General features: G+C 39.4%; 1 protein-coding gene across 4 annotated transcripts in view; it reads right to left on the reverse strand.

Annotated features, from left to right (window-relative positions):
• LOC116981127 (nebulin related anchoring protein) overlaps positions 1 to 23,833 on the reverse strand; it is an 83,291-nt gene that overhangs the window by 53,183 nt on the left and 6,275 nt on the right. For 3 of the 4 annotated variants that reach the window (XM_033033904.1, XM_033033903.1, XM_033033901.1), the window contains exons 7-13: positions 18,219 to 18,317; positions 15,196 to 15,303; positions 13,636 to 13,752; positions 12,903 to 13,007; positions 10,734 to 10,841; positions 2,464 to 2,568; positions 449 to 547 (exon numbers count right to left, since the gene is read on the reverse strand). In XM_033033904.1, coding sequence (XP_032889795.1) covers positions 449 to 547; positions 2,464 to 2,568; positions 10,734 to 10,841; positions 12,903 to 13,007; positions 13,636 to 13,752; positions 15,196 to 15,303; positions 18,219 to 18,317 — 741 coding nt within the window. The remainder of the gene's footprint in view (positions 1 to 448; positions 548 to 2,463; positions 2,569 to 10,733; positions 10,842 to 12,902; positions 13,008 to 13,635; positions 13,753 to 15,195; positions 15,304 to 18,218; positions 18,318 to 23,833) is intronic. The other variant, XM_033033902.1, reaches the window with a different exon arrangement.

Genomic DNA, 23,833 nt, shown 5'->3' on the forward strand with positions numbered 1-23,833 from the left:
TAAAGAACAGAAGACGAGGCTCAATTGTGTTAACTAAGGCTCATGGGGAATAATGCGAGTTAAACATATCTACAGTACCTAACTGACAATGATAGCAGTAAATTGTCTCTTTATGGATTTTTCCTGCTGAGCAAAGATGGAACAAAAAAATGTAATCTGCATTTACCATTAATTCCCCAATGTCTAAAACTATTCCATTAAAAATGAATATTATGAAAACACTTGATTTCAATTTTTATTTTTAACAATTGCTTTATAAATGTGGCTGCAGAATGGTCCCAACACAAAATGTCCCCTCTCTGTGTTCTCCAGAGATACTGCCTGACCCACTGAATTACTACAGCACTTTGTGTCCTTTAATGGTTATTATCCCCATAACTAACATTGCTGTCCCAAGTAATTCATCCCTTATTCAAGTATTAATTTGGGGAATTTTTCATTAGCTTACATTACTTATCTGCTGCGCATTGTTTTTTGCTCGAACTAACTCAGGAGTGTCCGTTACTGATGTATATTTTAGTTTATCCACATGTTGCCTGTAGTACATCTGGAAGCACACAGAAAATTACGAAGATATAGAAAGATGATCAATAAATCCCATGCAGTGTTAACATACTACACAGGTTATATATTTTTTTAATTTACGAGCATTTAGAATTTATAAACATACTCCATAACCAGAACCTTTGGCTTGAAACTTCAAACTATGAATTATAGAAGTTTATGATGTAGAAATAAGCCATTTGTCCCATTGGCTGGAGGAAATGTTATCCACATTTGTCTCCTAATCTAGTGTCTGTACATTTATTAGTTTCAAACACTAGACCATTTCTTTACACCCCAAATGGTAAATTTGCTTCCCCTGTTGTTCTGGTTCCCCTCATTTGCATCCTAAAAATCCTCTAGATATAAATACCATTCAATCTCTTCATTCTCTCGATATCAATCTTAAAATGTGCTCTAATTATTGACTCGCTGATCTGTGGGAAAGATACAAATTAATTTGTTCAGAGACTCCTCTATGATTCCTCTTAACCTTCCTGATATAAATAAAAAAAGTTGTTCCTCTGTTCTCTGCTTAACAAAAGTCTCTCATGTCTGTTATCCTGTTAATGAATCTATTCACTAACTATTCCATGATGTTAACATTCTTCCTACAGAAATGTAGCTTTGAATGTATATTCTTTGATGCTGATAGTAATTTAACAAAATATATATCTATATTTAATATTGCCTCTTTGCTTCAATGCTGTGACAATCAGTATACCACATTTTGATATACTATTTCAATATATTACGTTCATACAGCTTTATCAACAGCCTGCTATTTGCAATACATCCTTATCGGCATTCTGATAAAGGTTTACAAAAATGTTTATTTTTTTACCTCACTGTTATTTTGAACCAGTGATGTCAAATAATTTCACAATAAATCTGGATGGGCTGCAATCCACTCTGACGTCAAATTAACAAGGTGACTGCAATACTCAGCCTCGTCCGTTTAAAGGTTAAGAGCCTTCCAGGCAACAAAATATACTTTCTATTGCAACATCACCCCACTCACGGAATTAATCCCATACATGTTAATGCCCATCCCATCCCTGCATTCCTGTAGTTTCATCATCCATACCTGATCAGTATTTTACTAAACAGGTAGCATTCTGGTACAACATATTTTAGAAAACATTCCTTAATGTAAGCATATTGGTACCACTGGCAAAAAAAATCAAACCATTCTATAAATTTACTTCATTACAATAAAAGTGCAATTTCTTGCCTCAAATTATATTAAAAGAAAGAATGAGCATTTACAGTATAAAGCATGGTTCATGCCCTCTGAATGCCCAGTGTATCTGTACACTATGGGCAGCTTGATTGCAATTATGAACAGTCTTTTCACTGACTGGATAGTACAGTGACAACCTATTTCGACTAGTGTCTTTAACACAGTTAAATGACTGAAGCCTCATTTCGGGACCATTACTGATCAAAATTTGACACAGAAACACATAAGGAAACATTTGACAAGATGGTCAAAATTTTGGCCACATAAGTGAATCTTAAGAAGCATATCAAAGCAGGAGAGAAAATGGAGAGGCAGAGCCAAAAAGGTTTAGTGAGGGAATTCTAGACTTAGCAGATGAATGCATGACTGTCAGAGATGAACAATTAAATTTGGGAATGCCAAAAAAAAAATCAAAAGCCGAAATATCTGGGGAGAATTGTCGGACTGGAGGAGATTATGGAGAGAGATGGATGGGATCATCAAAAGATTTATTAACATATGATGCCCATTATGATTGGAATACTCATAAAAAATAACTGTCTGGGCTTACTCCTGAAGATCAGCCATGTGGGAGAGACAGAAAAGTACAATTGGAACGTAGCCGTAGTAAGAACGAACAATCTGGGAAAGTAATTCAGTGGTGAAAACTGAAATTACTGAAGCATCTGCAGTCTTACATCTTTTAACGGGACCAATTTCTTCAGTGTTTCATAGGAGGGTGTGACGTCAGCTGGATAAAAACAAAGCATTTTGTCCCCTTCCAAGTCACCTTTGTACTTTCTCTGTAAAAAAAGTCCAAAGTCATGATTTTGCATTAAACATTATATTTCAAATATTCTGCATTTACAGATATGACAAAGTTTTCAAAACTAGATATACATTTATGTTCTGAGTTTGTCAATGACAATGGCTGAATATTAACATCAATCAATATATAACTGTGAAATATTGGTTTGTTTTAAGAGTACACAGCTTAGTCAAGAAAGCGAATATTTATTCTTATGTTGAAGCAAGAAAAGACCTGATGTTCCTGGAATGTAGCCAATTTTGCAGAAGCAAATTTACCTTTAAACCTGCATGTCTTTGGGGCTGGGAGGAAGCCAGAGCACCCGGAGAAAACCCATGAGATCACAAGGAGAACGTGCAAACTCCATATAGACAACACCCATAATCATAATTAAACCATATCTCCGGTGCTGTAAGATAACCACGCTATCGCTCCGCCACTGTGCACATAGCATGCCACAAGGCAACTGACAAGAATGTGGGAAACTGCCCAGAAATGGCTCTCCCTCGATATTCTTTCTCATCCCAAATGACACTGGCTCACAGCTGCGGTCAAACCTAAGACAGAATTGCACAATTGACTGCCCAGACCGCTCTGGTGCCAAATCTTAAGGAAATTTGTTTCTAACCAGCCCACATTCCAGTCCTATGGGAGGTCTGTGAATGAGTACAAAAGTGATTAATATTTGCATATTTATGGACACACAAGCCAACAATGATCTTACTGGCACATCAATGGGCATCATCATAGTGATCATTTTTACGTTGTTTGAGTATAATTAAAGAGAAAATTGAAGTAGGGAAAATGAATTATGTGAATGACAAGCAGATATTAACAAAAGTGAAAAACTGTTTATAAAGCAAAGAGCTTGAAACTTGAAATACAATGAGAACAGTTTCATACATTGCCAGCAGATGATACTGTAGATTTGACATTTTTGACAGGCTTAAGAAATATTATTGTAAAGCTATATACACTTAAGCTTCATGTGCTGACAGGATAAACTAACGTAGAGAAATTAGTAAACTAAATGACTGACGGAGTTGAATTAATAGCAGCAGAGAAGGCAATTAATCGCAAATGCGGCCATGGCCTTTCTCTCGAAAGTATGTGTTGATATATGTCATACATAACTTTCACTGTGGATAAATCTATTTTGCCAATAATACCATCACTGCTCACTCTTTAAACTTTCATCTAATGTCATGGAAATGGACCAGAACCAAAGAAATCTAATATTTAAGTTCATCAAAAGTCCGTTATATTGGTTTGGCTTAGAAAATGAATAAATATTGACACTGAAACATTTCCACTAAATAAATGACTTGGGGCCACACCTCTTGCTTCAAACATATTTCCCAAGAAACATCCAATCTCCCCACTCAGAGTAATTTGGAGAGTTAGCTATTTGACATAAACGTAGGCAATATTCCAAGTATGATTGCCTAGAATTTGGTCAGTGGTTGCAACTGGAGTTAAAATATAGTTTTGGAGACATCAGGAACTGCAGATGCTGACATCTTGAGCAAACTGGAGGAACTCAGTGGGTCAGGCAACATCGTTAGTTTTAGAGATATAGCATGGAAATAGACCCGTTGACCCAACAAATCCATGCTGACCATCAATCATCCATTCACACAATAGTACTACAGACTCCCTACACACCAGGGAAAATTTATAGAGACCAATTACCCTACAAGCACATTCTTGGGATGTGGGAGGAAACTGGAGGACCCAGAGGAAACCCACGTGGTCACAACGAGAACATGTAAACACCACACAGATAGCACCTGTGGCGCAGCAATAGAGTTGCTGCCTTACAGCACCAGAGACCCGGGTTCATAGAAACATAGAAACATAGAAATTAGGTGCAGGAGTAGGCCATTCAGCCCTTCGAGCCTGCACCGCCATTCAATATGATCATGGCTGATCATCCAACTCAGTATCCCGTACCTTCTCTCCATACCCTCTGATCCCCTTAGCCACAAGGGCCACATCTAACTCCCTCTTAAATATAGCCAATGAACTGGCCTCGACTACCCTCTGTGGCAGAGAGTTCCAGAGATTCACCACTCTCTGTGTGAAAAAAGTTCTTCTCATCTCGGTTTTAAAGGATTTCCCCCTTATCCTTAAGCTGTGACCCCTTGTCCTGGACTTCCCCAACATCGGGAGCAATCTTCCTACATCTAGCCTGTCCAACCCCTTAAGAATTTTGTAAGTTTCTATAAGATCCCCTCTCAATCTCCTAAATTCTAGAGAGTATAAACCAAGTCTATCCAGTCTTTCTTCATAAGACAGTCCTGACATCCCAGGAATCAGTCTGGTGAACCTTCTCTGCACTCCCTCTATGGCAATAATGTCCTTCCTCAGATTTGGAGACCAAAACTGTACGCAATACTCCAGATGTGGTCTCACCAAGACCCTGTACAACTGCAGTAGAACCTCCCTGCTCCTATACTCAAATCCTTTTGCTATGAAAGCTAACATACCATTCGCTTTCTTCACTGCCTGCTGCACCTGCATGCCCACTTTCAATGACTGGTGTACCATGACACCCAGGTCTCGCTGCATCTCCCCTTTTCCTAGTCGGCCACCATTTAGATAATAGTCTGCTTTCCTGTTTTTGCCACCAATCCTGACTACGGGTGCTACCTGTATGGAGTTTGTACGTTCTCCCTGTGACTGCGTGGGTTTTCCCCGAGTGCTGCGGTTTCCTCCCACACTCCAAAGGCGTACAGGTTTGTAAGTTAAATGGCTTCAGTAAGTTGTAAAACATTGTCCCTAATATGTAGGATAGTGTCAGTGTACAAGGTGATCGCTGGTCAGCATGGACTAGTTGGGCCGAAGGGCCCATTTCCCGCTGTTTCTCTAAAGTCTAAAAATCTAAAGTCTAAAGTCAGGATTGAACACAGTTCTTTGGTGCTGTGAGGCAGCAGCTCTACCAGCTGCAACACAGTGCCACCCACTGACAAGATGGGATCAGTGGAGGGGATGGACAGGCAACATTTTGGGTTGGGAACCTCGTTGTTTTGTTTATTGGAAAATGTGGCAGGGCTCCAGTACACAGGATCAACCTCACAAATGGCAAGGAACCCTTCACATGGTCAACCACTGAGGGAAATCTAGGTAGTGTGGTGCTGGTGAAATAGTTAGTGCGCAGGTATGGAGGAGAGACAGTTAAAGAAACCTAGAAACATAGAAAAATAGGTGCAGGAGTAGGACATTCGGCCCATTGAAACAGCACCGCCATTCAATATGATCATGGCTGATCATCTAAAATCAGTACCCCATTCCTGCTTTTTCCCCATATCCCTTGATTCCTTTAGCCCTAAGAGCTAAATTTAACTCTCTCTTTAAAATATCCAGTAAATTGGCCGCAACTGTCTTCTGTGGCAGAGAATTCCGCAGATTCACAACTCTCCGAGTGAAAAAAAAATTCCTCATCTCAGTCCTAAATGGCCTACCCTTTATTCTTAAACTGTAACCCCTGGTTCTGGACTCCCCCAACATCGGGAACATTTTTCTTGCATCTAGCCTGTCCAATCCCTCAGGAATTTTTATATGTTTATAAGATCTCCTCTCATCCTTCCAAATTCCAGTGAATACAAGCTCAGTCGACCCATTCTTTCATCATATGTCAGTCCCACCATCCCGGGAATTAACCTGGTGAACCTACGCTGCACTCCCTCAATAGCAACAATGTCCTTCCTCAAATTCAGATACCAGAAATGCACACAATACTCCAGGTGCGGTCTCACCGGGACCCTGTAAACTGCAGTAGGACCTCCTTGGATTCTAAACTCAAATCCTCTCGCAATGAAGGGCAACATGCCATTTGCTTTCTCCACTGCCTGCAGTATCTGCGTGCTTACTTTCAGTGACAGATGTACAAACACACGCAGGTGTCATTGCACCTCCCCTTTTCCTAATCTGACACCATTCAGATAATAATCTGCCTTCCTGTTCTTGCCACCAAAGTGTATAAGATCACATTTATCCACATTATACTGCATCTGCCATGCATCTGCCCACTCACCCAACCTATCCAAGTCACCCTGCAGTCTCATAGTATCCTCATCGCAGCCCACACTGCCACCCAGCTTTGTTTCATCCACAAAGTTGGAGAAGTCACATTTAATTCCCTCGACTAAATCATTAATATATATTGTAAATAACTGGGGTCCCAGCACCGAGCCTTGCGGCACCCCACTAATCACTGCCTGCCATTTTGGAAAGGACCCGTTAATTCCTTCTCTTTGCTTCCTGTCTGCCAACCAGTTCTCTATCCATGTCAATACCCTGCCCCCAATACCACGTGCTCTAATTTTGCACACTAATCTCTTGTGTGGGACCTTGTCAAAGGCTTTTAGAAAGTCCAGAAACACCACATGCACTGGCTCTCCCTTATCAATTCTACTTGTTACATTCTCAAAAAATTATAGATCAGTCAAGCATTATTTCCCCTCCATGCTGACTTTGACTGATCCTGTCACTGTTTTCCAAATGCACTGCTATAACATCTTTAACAATCAAGCAACTTCCCCACTACCGATGTAAGGCTAACTCGTCTATAATTCCCCCTTTTCTCTCTCCCTCCTTTCTTAAAAAGTGGAGTTATATTGGCTACCCTGCAATCCACAGGAACTAATCCAGAGTCAAGAAAACATTGGAAAATGATCGGCAATGCATCCACGATTACTAGGGCCACCTCCTTGAGTACTCTGGATGCAGACCATCAGGCCCTGTGGATTTATCTGCCTTCAGTCCCAATAGTTTACCTAACATAATTTCCTGATTAATGTGAATTCCCTTCAGTTTCTCCCTCCCACTAGATCCTCGGTCCCTTAGTATATCTGGGAGATTTTTTGTGTCTTCCTTAGTAAAGACAGAACCAAAGTACTCGTTCAACTGGTCTGCCATTTCCTTGTTTCCCATTATAAATCTACCTGTCTCAGATTGTAAGGGACCTACATTTGTCTTCACTAATCATTTCATTTTTACATATCTAAAGAAGATTTTACAGTCAGTTTTTATATTCCCTGCAAGCTTTCTTTCATGCTGTTTTTCCCCCTCTTAATTAACCCCTTTGTCTTCCTCTGCTGAGTTCTAAATTTCACCCAGTCCTCTGGTTTGCTGCTTCCTCTGGCCAATTGATATGCCTTTTCTTTGGATTTAACACTATGCTTGATTTCCCTCGTTAGCCACGGTTGAGCCGCCTTCCCCATTTTATTTTTTCACCAGACAGGGATAAACAATTTTTGGAGTTCATCCATGCGGTCTTTAAATCTTTGTCATTGTATCTCCACAGTCAAACCTTAAAGAAGTTCAGGTTGAAATAATCCCATCAATAAATTCTTCTATTTTAATTTCCCTCATGTTCCTATCTAACTTCTTCTCTGACTCCACTTACACAATTTATGGGATGAACATCTACATGCTTATCACAACTCTGGGTGAAGAAGTTATTCCTGAATTCCTTACTGGTTTAATGAATGATTATCTTACATTTATCCCCTAGTTCTCGTCCAGCTCACCAGCCAAAATATCCAATCGACATTGACCTCATCAAATCATAACACCATTGTCAAATTATTCATTTCCAAGGCAAACCATAGCTTCTGACTCATCAAGGAGAGATCTTGCCTGACAAGTCTATAGAAATTGTTTGAGGAAGTAACAAACAGGATAGACAAAGGAGAGTCAGTGGATGTTGGATAAGATGCCACATGTGAAAATACTAAACAAAACCAGGACATGTTTGGATTGTGCAGATTGGGAAATTGTAGATGAGGAAATCAAGCTTACAATGTGTTGATTAGGACTCCGTGAGCATGCCAGGAAGCAGCCACTCCAGACCCAAAGAACCTCTAAGCCAAACACAAGCCCAAGCAGCTTAGTTGGGATCAGGCTTCATGGAAACAAACTTACTGGGAGGATTAGCCTAGATGTAATTTAATAGTAGATTGAAATATTTCTTGGAGACTATGATCTGACAAGTTTTGCTTTCATCTTATATGCAACAGGCAAACTACAGAAACAAAGCAATGTTGAATAAATCAAAAGGAAATAGTTTGAGCGACTTCAGAGCTGATCTTTCCGATTTGTAAGTTTTCCTTGATGGTCATATTCTTAATATTAAACCTGCAATTTTGCCTCTTGGGATAATTGATCATCTACTTTTTTGCACCTTTAGTTACACATTTGGTTTGCCTCTCTTCTACTATATGAACTTTGAGTTTTTCAAACACAAGTAAAATGCCCTTTGTACCAGAAACCTGCACTTAACAGTGTCTATGTGTTAGATAAATGCTAACTTGGGTAAACTGGATTTGATCTGTTGCTTGGTCATTTGAAATTAAGAGTACAGGCCTGGAATTTCAAGATATTGTATCAATATCAAATTATTGTTTCTAGAATATGATTTCCATGCACATTTAGTACCTTTCTTTAAAATATAAACAAATAAAAACCAGGATAGATTTATTTGCAATCTATTCTGAATCAAAGACATATTTACTGCACCCAAGCAAATAGCGATATTATAACATTTGAGATTACATTCAACTCTGTAAACTGATTTCAAACAAATCAAATCATTCCTTCTCTCCAGAGATGCTGCCTGACCTGCTGAGTTACTCCAGCATTTTGTGTCTAAATCAAATCAAATGCTATCTTGTCATGAAAGCTTGTCATGTCACTTCTAGTTTTTTGCATAGTATAATAGATTGCACATGTACACCTAGAAAATTATATAAAGCGTCCCTTCGTATATCAATTACTTACTATAAAATACTTTACAGCTTTTGAAAGGGTATTCAGCATAGGCGAACATTTTATTTCACATAATATGAATATTTGTAATCGGTCCAATTTATTATCATTGCTATTATTTATAAAGAATAGAGCTGTAATAATTATGAATTAGTTACTGGAAATAAGTTACACTGTAACAGATGAGGAATTCCTGAGAAATGCTGGCACAACTGCTTGTTACTGCTGGCATTTCCTCATTTAAACACCAAGAAGTTCAGGACTCACAAGTTAAGGGCCTGACCCATTTTCACGACCTAATTCACGACTTTTTTTACTCGTGGACATTTTTCATCATGTTGAAAAGACGCCCCGACCTACTTGATGCCACGAGTACCTACGACTAGCATCACGGCCTAACTACGGCCTACCTACGACCTCCTACGACCTTGTGACGACCATGCTGCGAGTATGAATCAAGGGCAAACTCGGCAGAGTTGTGAATTAGGTCATGAAAGTGGGACAGGCCCTTTAGTGTATAGGATTGTAGGTGTCTCAAACTTCCTAAAGTGCCTCCCCGCTGTAATTCTAATGGTGTGCTCTGGCATTATGGGATGCCAGTTTGTTGCAGTTTCCCAGCAGTTGTACTGCATCAGGTTAAATGTAATGCAGATTTAATGAGTTCATTAATTTCATAGAGAAAAGCGTCTGTGAAGGACCAAGCTAAGATGGAGACTATCGATACAAAAATACTATCTACAACTTGTGAGTAATTTAAAGAAAATAAAGAAATTTGGAAAAGTCAAGAAATAATTAATTACCTTTACACTAATTGATACAACAATACTAAAATGCTATTTTTGTATCAATTAGTGTAAAGGTAATTAATTATTTCTTGACTTTTCCAAATTTCTTTATTTTCTTTAAATTATTTACGTTGTGGATAGTATTTTGGTATCGATTAATGTATACGTTAATTGCTTTTTAAAGTTCCCAAATTTCATTATTTTCTTTAATTTAATTATAGGTTGTAGATAGTTAGTATTTTTGTATTGATTAATGTGAAGGTGACTAATAGCACTTTAAAGTTCCCATATTTTGTTATTTTCTTAAAATTGAGTATACTTTGAAAAACAGTTCTTGCATGTTCAGAAATGTCAGATATTTAGGCCCTTAAAATGTTGATAGTTTTAATAGCTGACAAACCTGAGGCACAGCTTAGCCAGTTGTCATAATACAGGGTGCCCTACTGTTGAGTAGGTCTAGAACATTATGTTTCAAGTTGCCACTAAAAGATTGTCCCCAGAGTGTGCATGAGAGCAATGGGTGCAAGTGGGCTATCACTCCTAAGATATCTGGTCAATTAATTTAAAGATTAACTTAACACTAGCTATTTGTATTCATACTCACATCACTTGCCAAACTTCCAGCTTTCATACAATGTATTGTGTGCCTATCCATGCCGACACCTTCGTAGTGACCTTTCACTTGATTTTGGTAGTTTTCTTTGTATTTGAGCTACACAAAGAATAGAACAACATTACACATTTACCTCATGTTTCAGACATACAATCACAAACTACTTAACCAGCATAAGTGGCTCTGAATGGTCTAATGCCACAAAACGTTAGAACTCAATTTATGCTACAATGATGGCATTACTGTACATAACAGCTAATATAATATCTGAGAACACTGGAAATATTCCAAAATCTATGGAGAGAGAAAAATGTGGTTAGCATTTCAGGTTGATGACCTTCCATCTGAACCAACAAAATCTTGGTAAATGACCATGCTTCAAGTTATAGAGAGGGGGGGGAATAAGGGGATATCTTTCATATGCATGAGAGACTGGGTGACACCAGTGTTGGTGGTGTTGGCTGAGCAATGGTAGTGTATGGTTTGTTAACATCAGTTGATCTGTCAGGAAAAAATGAAAATGGGCAATGATAATGTCGGAGAGAGAAAGCAACTTCAGATATCTCCAGCTGTACTAGTTTGTGTCATAAAAGATCAGTTCCAGCAATTGCATCTTTTTGTCTCCCTTTATTTAATCAATCATCCATTTCTATATCGTCCAGACGGATAATTGCCCATTTATCCCCCTCTCAACTGGCACCAGAATCACAGTGTCATTCCGTCTACTTTGCCTCAATGCTAACACAACTTCTCTATATTCCCTGTAGACATCTCACTTCTTTGAAACTTAAAGTATATTTGTTTTCTAAGGATTCTCCATTTTAATGAAAAGCAATGCAATTGGATTCAATTGAGGTACCCTGACCTGCTGAGTATTTCCAAGATTTTGTGTCTTTATTTCAGATTTCTACACTAAACAAAGCTTTTTTTTGCTTTTCAACTGTTTGAAAGATCACTACTAATGCCTCCACAATCTCAACAGCTACCTCTTTTGAACCCTGGGGTGTAATCTATCTGGTCCAGGTGATTCAGAACATTCAGCTACCCCAGCACCTTATACGTAATAGCGACTGCACGCACTTCTGTCCCCTGACTCTCTTCAATTTCTGGCACGTTGCTGGTGTCTCCCATTGTGAAGACTGACGGTAAAACGTACTCAGTTCATCCATCATTTCTTTGTTCCCCATTACTCACATAATTTTGACAGAACTATCAGTTAATTTATCGTGATATCTCAAGATAACTGAACATGTCCTAAAGTTTGACACTTTCTTTAGCCAGAGGATGGTGAATCTGGGCAATTCACTGCCACCGACGGCTATGGAGATTAATAGGTTCTTGATTAGTAAAGGTGTCAAAGGTTATGGGAGGAGTCAGGACAATACGGATGAGAGGGAATAATAGATCAGCCATGATCGAAAGGCAGAGCAGACTTGATAGGCTGAATGGCTTAATTCTGCTTCTATGTTATATTTTTATATGCTTTGCAGCTTACTAAGCATAAAATTAAAGCAATAAATAAAAATCAAATTAATTATAAACAAAATTAAAGCATGGAATAGCTATTGTTAAGTTCATCTTTAAATGAGAATTTTGGACCATGTCACGGTCCAGTTTCAATCCATTGTGGCCAATGCTGGACCTTGGCCAGAGGCTGGGAACCAGCGGTTTAAACCATCATTTTTTTTTAAATCATAGAATAGGCCACAAGCAGAGTAAAGTAAATGGTAGAAGCAAGGAACTGCAGGTGCCGGTTTACAAAAAAAAGACACAAAGCGCTGGAGTAGCTCAGCCAGCGGGTCAGGCAGCATCTCTGGAGAACATGGATAGGTGACGTTTCGGGTCGGGACCCTTCTTCAGATGGTACTTTATACTGCATCTAGCTAGATTATTCACCTGCATTATCACCGGAAAAGAGCAACTGAAAATAGCAGTAAGAACAAAGATCTGGAAGTACCATTTCAGGATAACAAAGGAGGGATTAGTGAAAAGATTCAATAAACCATATCCAGGGTGGAATTAAAATTATGCCAAAGAATAAATGTACGTATTTCATTTCTAATATCATTCATAATAAAATAAATATAACAATCCTCCAATCATTGGTCTCAGCAGCAATAATTTTAGCTTCAAAAGTAGCACAAAGTTGAAACGACTCACGTTGCTTGTAAATTTTGATAATTTTGCAATATTCTTGAACTGAGGTGTTTCGCAGTAGTTAATGCTGTAACCTTTCGATTTGTCTAGGTCCTTTTTGTACCCTATCTGAAAAGGTTATCAGTAAAATAAATAATTAATGGGAATATGAGGTAGGTTTTGGTCAAAAACATCAACATTTTTTCTATCATTTTCAAACAAAATATCTTGTATATCTTATATAAATGCACCTTTTCAACTACAATAGGATAATATTTAAAACGTCTAGTATTCATAGCCTTTATGTAAATATTGCAAGCAACATAAAAACACTTCAGTTTAATGTCAATTGGAGAATCTTTCATGGTGTCCAGAGATGGAGTGTCACAGTGACACAATGGTGGAGTTGCCACCTTACACACCAGAGACCCAGGTTTGATCTTGGGTGTTGTCTGTACAGAGTTTGTACGTTATCCCTGTGACCGGATGGGTTTTCTCCGGGTGCTCCGGTTTCCTCCCACATTACAAAGACGTGCAAGTTGAGAGGTTAATTAGCTTCTGTAAATTGTCCCGAGTGTGTAGGATAGAACTAGTGTACGGGTGACACAGACTTGGTGGCCAGTAATTTTCCCAACTGATAACTTCTCCACACAAATTGGCTGAATGTTTTTGGCAATGTTACTGTTGACTTCCCGTAGGGCTGTTCTAATTTTTTTGCCAATAGTTATGAAAATCACGAGTAATTAAGCTCCTTTACCTCACTAACAAGCTTGTTAACTTCCTGGGCCCGCTTCATGGTTAAGTTCTCATCAGCTGTCATTGTGTGGTATTGGGCTGATCCTTTCATCATTGTATAGTCTTTCTTATATTTTATCTATAATCATGAAAAAATTGGCTCTTAAGCAAGGTCTTAATCATGTGCATTGATGATACAAAAACAGCAACAAGCACTTATTCACAACAAGCACATCAACAGCATTGCCAAAGGTTAAGGAGAGACCTGGTAGAAGTAAATTAAAATGATGAGAGGCGTAAACATGGTAGACAATCAAAACTTTTTTCCCGGGGTGGAAATGTCAAAAACTAGAGGGCATCAAGGTTAGAGGGGCAAACTTTAAGGATACGTGGGGGATGTTCTTTTTCGTCAACAGAGGGTGCTGGGTGCCTGGAATGTATTGTCAGTGGTGGTGCTGGTGATAAATACGATAGCCATGTTTAAGAGGCCTGTGGATAGGTGCATGGATTTGCAGGGAATGAAGGGATATGGATCATGTGCAGGTAGATGAGATTAGTTTATCTTCGCATTATGTTCGAGACATTGTGGTCCAAAGGGCCTGTTCTTGTGCTGTACTTTTTATGTTTTCTTATATTTACTCTGCTTAAAATACATCCTCAAGAATAATTTTCTGCACATAATTTCTATACTCTATTACAGAATGAGAATGAAGGGCAGTGGTGCAGTTTAGAGCACAACTTTTCAAAGAGGTCAAGAGTATTCAGGGCTTTGGCTTTGATGAACAAAAGCATGAAGATTGCCAGAGCAACATGAAAGGAAAATATTCCACAGCTTTTAGATCTGGACTAGTTTAATTTTGGCAGTGGGATTGCAATGAAAAACAGTAAAACCTTGTTATAACAGACTGTGGGGAAGGTAATGGTGTCCATTATTGCCGGTTGTCCACTCTAACCGAGTAAGGGTTTGTCCGCCATTGACATCACAGCCCGGGCACCGGGTCAGAATCTTGGAGCCCCGTCACTGAGAACCCAGTGGGATCTCTCTCACCACACGGAGAGCAGCGGCCCAAGATGGCCGCCCGGAATCACCTTGTACAGCGTGGCAGGGGAACGGCAATAACCACTGCCCCCGCCGCTGATATCCGCATTCAGAGATTGAGAGCAAAGCGGGAGGTCCTGGGCATTGTGGTGGCAATGTAGTGGAGTGAGGAAACCCTGTCCCATTTCGTGAGATTCCCTCAACCAGCTTCCCGCCCAGAGTCCAGGATGAAAAGACATCAATCTTTAACGTTAACTCCATTTCTCCTTCTAGACCCTCACCTGCTAGGTCTTTTTAAAGGCAAAAAATGTATTTTTGGTACTGCAAACGAAAAATGCCAAATGCTAAAGGCTGTTTGTTACATTGTTTCATGGAGGTAAGTGCCCATTGAACCAATTGCTTGTCAATTTCAATGCCTTGTCAATTTTAATAGCCTCCGCGATGTAACTAGCAGCCTGCAGTCTGCTATAAACAAAATCCATTATAAAGAGGTCTGTAATAACGAGTGTTTACTGTACTTGCTTTTCTTCACCAAATACTTACATCACTTGCAAGATCGTTGGCTCTCTTAGCGTTGTTGTACGCTGGTGTGATCATTGCAGGGAAACTTCCTTTCCCCCTACCATCCTCAAAATCTGCAGAAAACTCAGGCTGCCAAAGGAGGAGAAAAATACATATTGACAATTCCATTCAAAGGCAATTTTATCTGACACTTCACTGATATACACCAATAACAGCAGTAAATCCTCAAAATTTGACACGTGTAAGAAATCTTACATTTCTAACTGATGCCTCAATATTCATTAAGTAAAATATGCAAATTAGTTAAGCTCAATTAAGAGCCAAAGCTTTTTCATCCAAATCAAGTTCCCAAAGAAGAGAACACATACTGAGGATCATTATGGTTTGAATTTTTGTTTTATTTCTAGTTTAAACCGGCCCATCAGCCCACCGAGTCTGCACCAACTAGCAATCACCCCGTACACTAACATTATTCTACACACTTTGGATCATTTTACAATATTTACCGAAGCCAATTAACCTACAAACTTGAAGGTCTTTGGAGTGTGGGAGGAAACTGGAGCACCCAGAAAAAACCCACAAATCTCATAGGGAGAACATACAAACTCTGTGCAGATAGCACCCATAGTCAGGATTGAACCTGGGTCTCTGGCACTGTAAGGCAGCAACTCTTCCACTGCGTCATGGTGCCACAGTCTTAATTAGGGGATTGGAATGATAATGTCCTTTGGGTTAATCGTGTATTGTGGAGTGGGATTGAACCTGGGCATGTTTGGTTTTAAGTTTGCTTTTTTGTATATAATTGTGTGTTTTGGTGGCAGTCACTGTTTCGGTTGCAGAGGCTGCTTAAGAATCCCGAATGGAGCAGGCCCTGCTTCTGTTGCACCCTCCCATATCCAACTGGGCATGAGCTATTAAAATAGGCCACATTGTCAGCATTTATACAACATTAAAAAAAACTGTGCCCTGTGTCAGCCAACTATCACTTGAAAGAAAACTGCTCAGCCCAGTATCAGCAGGAACTATTTTAAGTAAGCACTGTGGACAGTGTGTTGATCCTCTAAAATGTGTCTGATCCCATCAGATTACCTCCATCAAGTAACCACAGCAAGATAGAATTACTACTTGTTCAAGAAGGAACTGCAGATGCTGGAAGATCGAAGGTACACAAAAATGCTGGAGAAACTCAGCGGGTGCAGCAGCATCTATGGAGCGAAGGAAATAGGCGATGTTTCGGGCCGAAACCCTTCCTCAGTCTGAAACGTCGCCTATTTCCTTCGCTCCATAGATGCTGCTGCACCCGCTGAGTTTCTCCAGCATTTTTGTCTACCTTAGAATTACTACTTCCTTGCCCTGAAAAATATTAATGTAGTTTTAAAGTGAGGGGGACAAAGATTTCACAGAAATTTGAGGGGAAGTTATTTCACACAGGTGGGTACATGGAGCGAACTGCCAGAGAACGGTGTTAAGGCAGTTACAATGTCAACATTTAAAAGACATTTGCACAGATACATAGTCGGAAAAGCATATGGGCCAAATGTAGGTAATTGGGGCTAGCTTTGATGGGACATGTTGGTCAGCATGGACGAGTTGGGCTGAAGGGCCTGTTTCCGTGCTGTATGACTCCATGTAAGATAAATGATCAGGATGATACCAAACAGTAGATTGCATTTCTGTAGAGATCCACTGGCTAACGGCATTAGGCATTTCTGACCTCTGCCACTGTCCGACAGTGACTGTGGATTGAAACGCGAAAGTGAAGAAGGTGCTGGAGATCAGATGCCTCTCTGTCACTTGACCGCGTTGTCAGGTGCCTCTCTGCTACTTGACTTGCCAATGATGATGGAAGAGTGCCTAGTTATAGTGCACTGAGAAGCAAACACACTTCATGTCTAATCCTTCACTTCTACTCCAGCCATCCATGCGGCACAACTCCACTTACTATAGACAATAGACAATAGACAATAGATACAGGAGTAGGCCATTCGGTCCTTCGAGCCAGCACCGCCATTCACTGTGATCATGGCTGATCATTCACAATCAGTACCCTGTTCCTGCCTTCTCCCCATCTCCCTTGACTCCTCTATCTTTAAGAGCTCTATCTACTGGACAGGTGTCCGAAGGAACTGGTACTGGAATGGAGTTGTTGACCCAATTCATATCAGTAAATGGTTTGGAATTCGTTTCTTTCTTTTAGTTATTAATGTTTATAATTAAGATGTGTGTGTTTTTCCATTTATTGAGTTTAAAACGTTTTCATTATTTTAATTCATTTAATTGTTTTAATACCTCTGTCCCCTGTACTTCATGGGATAGCAATGGCAGCTAAACTATATCTTAAACCGGTCAGAGGTAACATTTATAGTAGTCGTGAGGATAGTTGGCGAGATGAAACGCGTGTGAGGGGGGGGGGGGGGGGGGATGAATACAAGGTGTGCGCTGAATCAAGCATGATCAGCAGTTAGTCTTGTAAACACAACTTTTAACAGTAATAGGCTGGATAATGCAGCCCTCTCTCTCCGCCCCTCCCCACCCTAGTCGTCCTGCTAGTTTTACTGTTTGTGTCCCCCCCATCTGCTCCACAGCCAACAATGGACTATTGTGGGCTCTTTGCCCATTGGTGCCAGCTCTGATCTGTTCTGTAGCTCTTCATACCTCTAGTTTCCCTCTCCCCTGACTCTGTCTGAAGAAAGGTCTCAACCGAAAGCGTCACTTATTTATTCTCCCCAGTCATGCTGCCTGACCCGCTGAGTTACTCCAACATTTTATGTCTATCTTTGATTGCATTAGATGCTTGTTGTACAGAAATATCATTGATATAATGGTAAACAGAATTTAAGTACTACTAAATGTGGATGAGGCATAAATAAAATTATAAAATATAAATATAAATAGATTATCACTGTCAATCGATCTTCACATATTATTGGCTGGCTCATCACAAGTACTTTTTATTAAGAACAGTTAAATTATTCAAATGATCAAGAAATTACAGAGGAGTGCGATGTTTGAGTACCAACATTGCCTCTCGTTGTCTAACCAACCTGGGTGTACTTTACTGAATTCTCTCTCCTCATGGCTAATTCAGCACCTGCTGCTTGGCTCCATTTTTCTTCAATGTCCTTCTCATCCCTATGTTGAAACTGGGATGCAAAATTTAAAAGGTGATGAGCAAAAGTATTGAATGCTGACTTAAATAAAAACACACAATGCTATAAACACTGGGGAAATCAATAACATTTCACCAGATTTCAGGTTTGCTTTTCTTCTGATGCTCACCTCTACTGCTAAAGTGGGAAAATATTTTAACTTTATATTACTTATTAAATTAAACGGTACTTGATAGGTTGTGCTTGCTTTTCAGATTGATTTGGATTCATCTAGCTGCAAATTGGACGTGCCTTTTGTGCACTTATTATGGGTAAGCTGGTATAATAAGTGTACAAAAGTAGTCTGCCAGACCCATTTGTTTGTTGGGCAGTCACAGCATCGTTCCCAGCCCCAGTAACCTGAAACAGCCAGAATGGTGAACTGTGGCTCTGGTTTAAGACAATGCTCGCATTAATGGAAGAAGCCATCAGATGGGGACACTGCATTTGGCCAACTGTATTTGCTACTTCTCCTCCTGACTCCAGCTCATGTCAAGTATGTTTTAATTAGCCTTTTGGAGGCAGTCTGTAAAGATCCTTTATGCACACTTGGCTTCTTGCTCAGAACCTGGAAAAGAAAACTGACTGCAGTGCAAATTGCAGTTAGCCACAATCCAGTCTGGTAAATGGCCAGAAACAGATATTCAGATCCAGATTGGCAGAGGTAATTGGCACCTCTCAGGCACACACCTAGACCTCTTCACTGCACCCAAGCCAACATGGCTCATTAGCAGATGAAACTGAGTCCATCATTATCGCATTCCAGAAACATGCATAGTGAACTCAAGTTGGAGAACGAACTTCCTAAAATTGGCTATGCCACACTATAAGCAGCAAATTTCCCATAATCCAACACATAATTTAGGCACCAAATACATGCCATCAAAAATACTGCAGATCCAACAGAGAATTATCAATGAAGTATTATAGTCATAAATTCTGTTTCTGCCAATAACATAAGCCACTCATTGATTAACGTTGCCATTTATTGATGGGCTTCTTTACAATGAAATATTAATTAGAAACAAATAGGTATTATAAATGCTAATTCAAAACTGAACAAACATTTTTTTTAAACACATTAACATAACCTTTCCCAATTTTAAAGCAGAATAAACAAACAAAACTATCAGATTTTATTAACACCAAACAACTTCAGATAAATGTCCCCTTTAATTGCTTTTAAAAAAATCTTTAAAACATGACAATTTTCCCCATGGGGTTTAGCATTAGATTACCTACTGTTTAAAGTGTACAGTTTTTTAAATTAATATTGGGACACATATAACATTTAGAAACAAGTGGGCAAAATATTAGGCCTCAGTATAGAGAAATAAAAATGGCCCCTTTTGCATTCCCCATCACTGAAAGGATGTGGGACTATGAGAGTGAAGTCCTCCATATGAAACATTAAGGCAAAGCTTCTCATAGATTATGTAGATTCTGTAAAGGGCCATTAACCTTCTTGTCAAGGCCGGTACTTACCCTTCAATCATCATCCACTGCCTTCTCATTATTACTGCTGTTTATAGGATCTTGCTGTGATCAGATCAGCTGCGATATTTTCTACTTTACAACCGTGACCATTCTTTGAAACTATGTCATAGCTTGCAATGCACATCAAGTACTCTTTGGTTGTGAAATTTGCCTCTTAACTGCAGCTTTTACAGTACTTTCACTTAGATCCCTGTTCGCTAAGAAATATAGGCATCTTTGTGTTAAAATTCTTGATAGCCACTCAGGAGTAAAATGAAATGATTTTTTTTTAATTAATAAGTTTAGATTTTCACAATGCATTTCGCTCTTTGCAGAAATTCAAAGTACTTTCAATGATGGTTTAGTATCATTACAGAAGGTGAAAATCTGAATACAAGTCTCATCATTGAGCCGGGTGCAAGATTGAGAAATAACTTAAAAGAAGTGGAACAGAGAAAAATGAGAATTCTACACTTCAAAGTAAAGTTTGTGTAGCTTTCTTATCACTTCAGTTCAAGTGGTTAGCATCCGCCACATTCATGAAAGCAAAAAAATAACATAATTTCACCACTGTGGTAATTTGTCTTAAGATACAAGTCATGTTGTCATTATGTCACAACATTCTCCCACATAAAATGCTAACTTTGAACCATTATATATACATCAATACATCAAATGAGATCTTACTTAAAAACAAATATTTTTTATGTTTAAAGAGAATAATTATCCTTTAAGTTAGATCTAAAGAAGTGACAAGAGATCTGCAGTTCACAGCATAACTAATAATTTTTTATACATACTTATTATGAATCTACAATAGCACTATAATATTATTTATAGTGCTATACTAACTGTTATGATCTGAAAATTCTCAGACTGACAAGCAATAACTGATTGTAATATTGTGTTCAATTGCCAAATTCAGTGCTAATACCATAAAACGAAGTTTGAAATTGTTTTTGAAAAATTCCTTAAATTACCCTACGCACTCACAGAGAATAAGGCCACAAGGGGAAAAGAGAGATTAATATTTGGTATCACAGCACCAGAGGCCAAGGTTCAATCCTCACTACAGGTGCTGTTTGTGCGGGGTTTGTATGTTCCCCATGTGACCTGGTGGGTTCCCCCCCCCCCCCCCCCCCCACCCCACCCCTCTACACATTCCAAAGACGTGCAGGTCTGCAGGTTAATTGGCTTATGTAAATTGCCCCTGGTGTGTAGCCTTCGAAAGTGGAATAACACGGAACTAGTGTATGGGTGATCGATGGTTGGTGTGGACTCGGTGGCCTGAAGCGAATCTTTCCACACTGATGTTTCCAAATCTGAAATGGACTTTAGCCAAAGATTGCAACATACATTTGGTCTCTCTAACTCTCTACTCTATCATTTATTTCCCCATAGTTCTGCCCTTCTTCTGGAAATTAAAAGCATGCTAGTTTTATAACTTGTTCTTGTCCCAATGAAAGACCATCAACCTGAAATGTTAAGGAAGGAACTGCAGATGCTAGTTTACACCGAAGATAGACACAAAATGATGGAGTAATTCAGCGGGACAGGTAGCATCTCTGGATAAAAGGAATGGGTGACATTTCGGGTCGAGACCCTTCTTCAGACCATCTATCTGTCTATCCTGAAATGTTAACTTGGTTTTCTTCTCCACAGATGCTACCTGCCTTGCTAGGTATTTCCAGCATTTCCTATTATTATAATTTCAGATTTCCAACATCTGCAATTTATTTTATTGTCAACTTAGCATTAATCCCGTTTAAGTTGCAGTTATTGAAGCTGGGAGATTGTGACCAAACGGGCTCAAAGAAAATTACTGCAGTAAACAAAGGAACTGACCATGATAAAAAATAGAGTGCAACAAATAAAGTGCATATACTTAGGAAACCACTTATGTAAACAAATGTTAAAGGCATTGCCTTGAACAGAGTATGGTAAACTAACTAAATCTAATGCCCTGGTGCAAATGTAACATAAAATTGATCGAATTGATTGATAGATACGGCGTGGAAACATGTCCTTCGGCCTATCGAGTGTATGCTGAACATCCATCAACCATTCACACTAATTCTACATCATCCCACTTGCACGTTCACTTCCCACACTGTAGGGACAATTTAGTGGCCAATTAACCCAAGATGACACAAGGAGAACATGCCAACTTCACACAGACAGCAACCGAGGTCAGGATTGAACCCGGGTCTCTGGCGCTGTGGCATAGTAGCTCTACCAGCAGCACCACTGTGCCACCCTATTGAAGATGTACAAGTGGAAATTCTATAAAACATTAAAAATGGACAACTAAGATTTACATGAACATCTGAAAACTTAATATACTCAATCAAATCTTGCACCATCTTTCATATTCTGCTCAACTCAGGATTAGACATTACAACCATAATGCTCCTGGAACACATTATACAAAATATCCTGTTATTCACTGCAAACTGTTGTCACAGCAAAAAATTTTTAAAAACATTGATAAGAAATACTGAAACAAAACATGCAGTTTGGACTACATAACATCCGCAAGAGATTATGATAGAACTCTCTGACTAGATGTGTAAGTGAGGAGAATATTAAGAAAGATGCTATTCAATTCCATGCATATATTTCAGTCAGGAAATTGAATTGATTGAAAGATGCAGCCTGTAGACAGTCCCTTTGGGCCACGAGTATCCACCAACCATCGATCGCCTGTTCACACTAGTTCGACGTTATCGTGCTTTCATCCACTCCCAACACACTAGGGGCAATTTACAGAGGCCAATTAACCTATGAACCCGCACGTCTTTGGGATGTTGGAGGAAACCGGAGCACCCGATGTAAACCTACACAGTCACAGGGATAATGTTCAAACTCCATACAGACAGCACCTGAGGTCAGGATCGAACCCGAGTCTCTGGCACCATAAGGCAGCATTTCCACCAACTGTAACACTGTATCGCCAAAAGGATTACAAAGGAATTCATTGTGCTCAACTTCAACAATTAAAATCATTTCCATCTTCTGAAAATACTATTTAGTAGCATCCTAGATTCTCCATAAAAAAACATTACTTTCAATTAACTATTTGACAGCAACCCTGTCCAAGTTTGGCTGATTGTCAAGAACTCTGCTTAGACTTCTGAATGGAAGATCAGCAAACCAAAATGCATCACGCCAGGCCATGTTAATGTGGTTAGCCTAGTTTAATTTGGACATGTATTCAGGAAATTAGTCTCATCCCTAAAACTGGTCAAATATGTAGATGTGTTGGACAATAATCACAATGGGTTGGTTAGTAGGTTTGCAGACTTTGCCAAAATTGATGGAGCTGTGAATAGAGAAGAAGATTGGCAAAGTATCAGCTACAGAAATGGGAGGAGAAATGACAGAGCAAGTGTGATGTGCTGCACTTTGGGAGGTTGAATATCAGGGGAAAGTGAATGGCAAGACCCTTAAAAGCATTGATGTATGGAGGGATCTTGGGGTCCAAGTCCATAACTCCCCGAATGTGGCAACACACAGGTAGATAGAGTGATGAAGAAGGTGGATGGTATGCTTGCATTTTTCAGTCAGGGCATTGAGTTTAAGAGTCAGGAAGTCATGTTACCACTATGGGGGACTTTGGTTGGGCTGCATTTGGAGTATTGTACACAGTTCTGGTCGCCTATTACAAGAAGGGTGTGAAGGCTTTCAGAAGGGCTCAGAAGAGGTTTTCCTTAATGCTGCTTGGATTAGAGACTATTAGCTATAAAGAAAGTTTGGACAAACTTGTATTATTTTCTATGGAGTGTTGAAGGCTGCGGGGAGACCTGATAGAAGCACATAAAATTGTGAGAGGCATGGATAGGGTAGACAGTGATAACCTTTTTCCCAGGGTTAGATGTTAAAAGCTGGAGGGCATAGCTTTGAGGTAAGAGGGGCGAAGTTTAAAGGAGATGTACAGGGCATGTTTTCATTACATAGTAAATGAGAGGTGCCTGGAAGGCATTGCCACGGGTTGTGGTGGAAACAGATATGACAGTGGCATTTAGGAGGCTTTT

This window comes from Amblyraja radiata, chromosome 15 (assembly GCF_010909765.2).
Source record: "Amblyraja radiata isolate CabotCenter1 chromosome 15, sAmbRad1.1.pri, whole genome shotgun sequence".
NCBI classification, from domain to species: domain Eukaryota; kingdom Metazoa; phylum Chordata; class Chondrichthyes; order Rajiformes; family Rajidae; genus Amblyraja; species Amblyraja radiata.